The sequence below is a fragment of the Sinocyclocheilus grahami genome, unplaced genomic scaffold (assembly GCF_001515645.1).
Source record: "Sinocyclocheilus grahami isolate Dianchi unplaced genomic scaffold, SAMN03320097.WGS_v1.1 scaffold100.1, whole genome shotgun sequence".
Taxonomy (NCBI): domain Eukaryota; kingdom Metazoa; phylum Chordata; class Actinopteri; order Cypriniformes; family Cyprinidae; genus Sinocyclocheilus; species Sinocyclocheilus grahami.
This window is the reverse complement of record NW_015505279.1, coordinates 1531127-1537620: the sequence shown is the minus strand read 5'-3', so window position 1 is coordinate 1537620 and position 6494 is coordinate 1531127. Positions and strand designations below refer to the sequence as shown.

At 37.4% G+C, this 6494-nt stretch overlaps 1 protein-coding gene across 1 annotated transcript in view; it reads left to right on the top strand.

Annotated features, from left to right (window-relative positions):
• The window catches only part of LOC107588258 (kalirin-like), a 266216-nt gene that overhangs the window by 241299 nt on the left and 18423 nt on the right, over positions 1 to 6494 (top strand). The window contains exons 38-47 of the mRNA XM_016276291.1: positions 1240 to 1335; positions 1740 to 1839; positions 1936 to 1981; positions 3073 to 3139; positions 3385 to 3488; positions 3565 to 3634; positions 3718 to 3804; positions 5597 to 5689; positions 5796 to 5846; positions 6007 to 6084. Coding sequence (XP_016131777.1) covers positions 1240 to 1335; positions 1740 to 1839; positions 1936 to 1981; positions 3073 to 3139; positions 3385 to 3488; positions 3565 to 3634; positions 3718 to 3804; positions 5597 to 5689; positions 5796 to 5846; positions 6007 to 6084 — 792 coding nt within the window. The remainder of the gene's footprint in view (positions 1 to 1239; positions 1336 to 1739; positions 1840 to 1935; positions 1982 to 3072; positions 3140 to 3384; positions 3489 to 3564; positions 3635 to 3717; positions 3805 to 5596; positions 5690 to 5795; positions 5847 to 6006; positions 6085 to 6494) is intronic.

Below are 6494 nucleotides of genomic sequence, written 5' to 3'. Positions count from 1 at the left end.
TGCCTTCCTCATAACCCCCCACCCTCCCACCCACCCACACACACACACAGTGGCTTTACTAACACTGTTTTTCCTCCCTGATGTCAACATCTCCAGTAACTGCTCGGGTGGAGGCTCCTTGTCTCACATTCAACTAACCTCAAATCCACCCTGTTGTTGCAATGAAGCTTAAATGATGTAGTTGTGAAACTTTTACTGTTCCACAGCTCTGGCTCTGTTACACACTGTGCCTTGACATTGCAGTAGTAATGTGTTTACAACCCATTACCGTCTGATGGGTTGAATCTCGAAAAGAACATGACCTTATTTCACTCTAAATTCGAAAGTAAAAAATTCATTTCATAAAGAAATTAAAGACTGGTTCAAGGCCATTATGATTGTTTGCGTTGTGCCATTATTTATTATTGTTCATTGTTACCTTGATTATTATGACAATTAAGCACATTTCCCATCAAATTATAGTTAATCTGTTGCCATTCTCCTGCATATTTTTTTTTAATTCCTATTCTCACTGTTTTTTTTTTCTCCATTATTAGATTCTCTGTACGTTATAGTATATAGTAAGAAAAACCCTTTTCCTGCAAGTTTGTTTTTTAAAAGAAAAAACTAATGCTTATATTGTGCATTGAACTGATCAAAAGCGACAGTAAAGAAATGTGATTTCAGCTGTTTTTCAACATTGATAATAGTCAGAAATGCTTCTCGAGCAGCAAATCATGATTTCTGAAGGATCATGTGACACTGACACATGTGTCATTACAGAAATAAATTACATTTTGTAATATATTCATTATCTTTTGTCAGTAAAATTTAACATTATTATAATCACAATATTGTTGACTTCTAATAGAGAAAGCTTACAGATCCCAAACATTTGAATAGTAGTGAATACAACAAATAATGTCATAATCGGGAAGTATAAATATTATGCATCACATATTATACCTGTTACAATAATGAGAATTTGAAATGGAATTTGAAAAAGAAATGTCACTTTGCACAAATTGTAAAGGTCTTAAAAAGTAGTTTTGTTTGTTTTTTTCAATGAGCTTATAATTAGTTATTTTTCTTTTGATTTGGAGGTGAAATGTTCGGCATGTTCCTGGCATGGCCTTTGCTTCTCTTTTCCCCAAAGCAAAGCTGGATAAACTGGCCTAACCCAGCATCCTGAGCACTTTCTGTTCTGATCTGCTTGTGTGTTCTTTCCTCTCTTCTCCTCACCTGCTGTCTGTCATGTAGTCGTCTGTGCTGCTGGCTTCACGGCAGAGCTCGGCTGACGTCCCCAGTGCCGCTGAGCTTGTCAGTGCTATAGAAAAACTGGTCAAAACTAAGATGGTAAGTGTGCCACTGAACCCGATCTCCTCTCCTGGCACAAGCAGGGAGGTTTGATCGACTAACCTCCTGGTTTTCCTTTTTTCCTTTCTCTTTTCTCTTGCTCTGAGACAATCACTAACTCTTGAGCATCTCTTGCACTACTGTGATTTTCTGCAATAAGTCTTTTATGATTATAATGTTATAAAAACCTTCCAAACTTGCTGGATATTATAACTCGCTCTGGCCTGGAGTGACGCTTTTCTCCACTTTGAATCTTCTGAGCAGCTCTGATGGTGTTTACTGCAGTTTAGGGCCGTGTCGCACATAAACCATCCAATTGCAGTGTTTGTTCTCCCACATCAGGCCTGGCTCTTCCAAATTCTGACCGGAGTCTCTTGTATTTGCGTGTATCTCTGTACCTCTAGACACTGGAGCCAGGCTCGTACCCAGGATTCAGCTCAGTGAACCCAGCAGAGCAGAGCCCAGCGCCTCCCAGAGACCCGGAACTGGAGCAGAAAGCGTTTCGTGACGCACCTGCTTACATTCTGACACGCTCTTCACTCATTTGGGTTGGTCTGGGAGTAAATTCTACAAACATTACAGTCTGATTTCATGTCATAGTGACCAAACCACAGGTTGCTTGTGGGGCTAAAGCCCTGCTGCTAATGTAACGTAAGGGACCATTACTTATTTATTTGTTTTCTATTTATAAAATATATTTGTATAGTTTGGCTCCCAGGTTGGCATTAGCCTAATAAATCATGTATATGTGTCGTCACATGCATACAAAATATGCATATGAAATGCATAAATCAGTTTTATTATATTGAGTTTTATAAATGAATGGTTATTTATTTATTTAGTGGGAACTAGTGAGGAAAACATTTGATATTTTTTTAATAGATTTTTACTGAATTTAAATGTTTACATACACTGCTTTTTGGTTGAAAATAATTCTTATGAAACAAATTATTTTAATTTACAAATGAACAATTTTCTTTGAAAAAAATGTATGCAGCACCATCCCAAGCCATTATGGAAGCCCGTTTCCGCCACTGAATAAAAAATAAAAAAGGTTATTGTGACTTTTTATCTCACAATTCTGACTTTTTTCTCAGAACTGTGAGTTTATATCTCGAAATTGTGACTTTTTTTTTTAGAATTGTGAGATACAAATTCACAATTGCGAGAAAAAAGTCAGAATTACGAGTTTATATCCAACAATTTGGGCTTTAGAACTCTCAACTATTAGTTTATATCACGCAATTCTGAGAAAAAAGTCAGAAGTTTGAGTTTATATCTCGCAATTCTGACTGTACAACTAAAAAAAAGTCAGAATTGTGAGATAAAATAACCTTTTTTTATTTATTTGTATTCAGTGGCGGAAACAGGCTTCCATAAGCCATTTCAGAGTGAGTACATATATATATTGAGATATTGCCAAAAGATTTAGAAATATCACGTTTTTTTTTTTCACTGTATTGCCCAGATTTTAAAAAAATAATCTGGTTACATTTGGTAAAATGCAATCGATTATTTTCAAGCAACCAGATCTGGTAATAATTCCATGTTCATGTAACAGGCAACATTTGAGAAAGTCATCTCCCTGAACAATATGGCTCTCATTAAAAAGCAGAGATATTTATGGGAAAAGTTATCTCTTTAGGCAGTTGGCCTCTTTGTTCTTTCATTCTGCTACACCCTTAAAAGAGAAGTGTGATGTGACTTAACCTGACACAGTTTTGTGTCCATTTGCAGGTTTGTTCTGAATGAATTAATCCAGACAGAAAAAGACTACGTGAAAGATTTGGGTATCGTGGTCGAGGTAAGAATAGCCGTCATCCTGACAGTATAGCATTACATAATTCTGTGACTAAAGGCATAGTTTTGCTTTAGCGTGAAAACACTCTAGTGTGACTTTATCCTTCTTCATTCGTCTTCTATCTTAAGATCAGAGCCATTTGGCATCATCTGCTGTGTCATTACTCTTTTGCATTACATCAGTTTTTACTCTGGGTGAATGTGTTTTGAGTAGTGGCTCATATGTACATGAAATCATTTTTTCTGAAGGGGTTTATGACGAGGATAGAGGAGAAAGGAGTTCCTGATGATATGAAAGGAAAAGACAAGATCGTCTTCGGAAACATTCACCAAATCTATGACTGGCACAAAGAGTAAGCCTCTCTGATTCTCTTAGCTCCTCTTATCGAACCATGAGCGGAATGTGTCTAATTCTGTTGCTGTCTGAAGCTTTTTTGTTGGTGAACTGGAAAAATGTCTTGAAGATCAAGAAAAACTGCCCGGGCTGTTCTGTAAACATGTGAGTATGTGATTGACATCAGGTCTGTTAGCTGTGTTAGCTGTGCATTGCTCATGAAGTGTTTCCTGTTTCTGTGTGTGTAGGAGAGAAGACTGCACATGTATGTGGTTTACTGCCAAAACAAACCCAAATCTGAATTCATTGTTGCAGAATACGATTCATACTTTGAGGTGAGACACGCTTTACTTTGATGGCGTATTTTTGTAGACCAGCCCAGAAGTTAACATTACCCTGTTTTTCTCAACAACAAAAAAACCCAATAGGATTTTTTTCCATAAGCTCTCTGAGATAATCGTCACAGATGAACACCACTTTTATGAATTGTGAAGCCTAAATGAGTAAAAACCTAAAGTTAGGCTATACGCTGTGGTGACCACCACTAAGCTGCCAACAACTATTTTAATCTTTATTTAAAATCTACTGGTTGGAAAGCTTGAGTTAGAATAGTTTCCAAGAGCATGTGCATACATAAAAAAGGCTGTAAAAGTGGACTAGTGAGTCGATGAGTTTACCTGTTGGGTGTGATGACGTTTAATGTCCCGACAACCTCTGTAGCCTTGTTACAACTGCCTTTTTTAAAGGGGTCATATGATGCGATTTCAAGTTTTCCTTTCTCTTTGGAGTGTTACAAGCTCTTGGTGCATAAAGAAGATCTGTAAAGTTGCAAAGACTAAAGTCTCGAATCCAAAGAGATATTCTTTATAAAAGTTAAGAGTCAGCTACACCTACCTAAAACGGCTCGTTCTAACACGCCCCCAGATATCTACGTCACGATGTGGAAATATTAGCATAATGCGCCCAAATGTGCACGCAAAGAAAGAAGGCGTGGTTTCAGGAACAGCAGTAATGTTGATGCAGCATGTCAGGGAGACGCTGTGTTTCAGTGCGAAAGCAAAAGCACTTTATTTGGCCTTCCGGAAGTAGATGCAATTAGGAATCATTGGTTAAGATTTATTTACAACAGAACAGCACAACCCAGATGTTCGAATTTGTGCAACGCATTTTATGGACGACAGTTTTTTTGAACCTAGAAGAGTACCAGGCTGGCTGTGCACAAAGGCTATTTCTAAAAAAAAAGAAAAAAAGGGTCAAAAAAAGGGATTTGCTATGACAATCTGGCGCTTCTGAATCAGCGACTGTAAGTATGTTTTGTTATTAGTTTAAGTATTTGCTATTGACTCTTCAAATGCGGAGTTTTGCGCAGCACAGAGTAACACATCGTGTGTGTGTGTGTGTGTGTGTGTGTGTGAGGGGAACAGGGTCACATCACAGGAGAGTGAACTGTCTGTCAGAAATCATAGCACGTCAGCTGTCTTAACCGCGGCTTGTGTACTGCATCATCACTATGTCTGTCACGCGACTCTGTTGCCCTTTCGGGCTTGAACTGATGGTAAAACTAACAACATTATTAACTGTCTTGATATTTACTTTGAAAGCTTGAAGCTTGCGATTATGGTAAGGGGCGTTACATTTCCGACGCGTGCTTACGGTGTTCGGCCAATCACAATGCACTGGGTCAGCCGGCCAATCAGAGCAGACTGCGCTTGTCGGAAGGAGGGACTTTGTAGAAAACTAAGCATTTGAGAGAGGCGGGGCATAGAGGACTTACAATAATGTACAGTATTTGAAAAATAATGTGTTTTTTGAACATTATAAGCATGTCAACATATTCTGTTACACCAAATACACAAAATAATGATCTTTAAAATAGCATCATATGACCCCTTTAAGACGCGTAAAAGCTGGGCTACTTTTGATTTATTTTATGTTGTAGCATAAAATGTGAAAATATCTTGAGATTATTAACACAGACTTTTTTTTATGCATTTAACCAAAAACCTATAAAAAAATGTTTAAAGATTTGTTTTTAGGACTCTTTCCTGTAGCACTCTATCAAATCACTTCTGAAAAAAATAATTACTCATTGCAAGTTTATCTTTATGTGTCTGTTTTGACTCGCAGGGGATTCAGCAAGGCATCAACTCAAGACTGGGCATCAGTGATTTTCTCATTAAACCCATTCAGAGGATCACTAAATACCAGCTTTTATTAAAGGTACAGTAGAAAAGAAGTCGTTGATGCTGTGATGGATAACATGAATTAATAATAATAATGTTTTAATAATGTATATAATTTCTTCAATATTTCTCTATTGCTTAAGGACTTCTTGAAGTACAGCACAAAGGCAGGATTGAATTGTCAGGATATAGAGGTAAAAATGAAGCTAAAGCGCTCACTTGCCTAATAATAATAATAATAAAGGTCAGTCATAAAGTGAGGACAATGCATTTTAGATTTTTGTAAAGTTTGTTGAAGCTGCTTATACTTCAGGCCCAGAGGTCATCCAGATTTTTGTTGGGTTTCTCTGACAGAGAGCAGTAGACCTGATGTCCCAGGTGCCCAAGCTGTGCAATGACATGATGAATCTGGGAAGACTGCAAGGATTTGAGGTAAACTGAAAACAGCTTCACTGTACTCATTCTGAAGTGTCATCAGTGCAAGCTTACTGAAAAGACGTTGTAAAAGTTTGCAGTGATCGTACCATGATTAAGGGGTGTTCTACTGTTGTCAGTTACTCACCCTCCTTTTTGTACTGAAACCTGAGTGATTTCTGTCTCTTCATTGTTAAGATTTGTCACATGCAAAGAGCTCATCAAATATTGTAAGTGGAAGCTTGTAACACGCAAGCATGTTTGAATTTCCACAAAAAGCAATGAGGTTTGTTTTCATGTCAAGCAAGTATGGTTGAGTTTCCATGTACCATATTTGATGTATGCTATTGCGCTCTCTCTCTCTCTCTCTCTCTCTCTCTATATATATATATATATATATATATATATATATATATATGTGTGTGTGT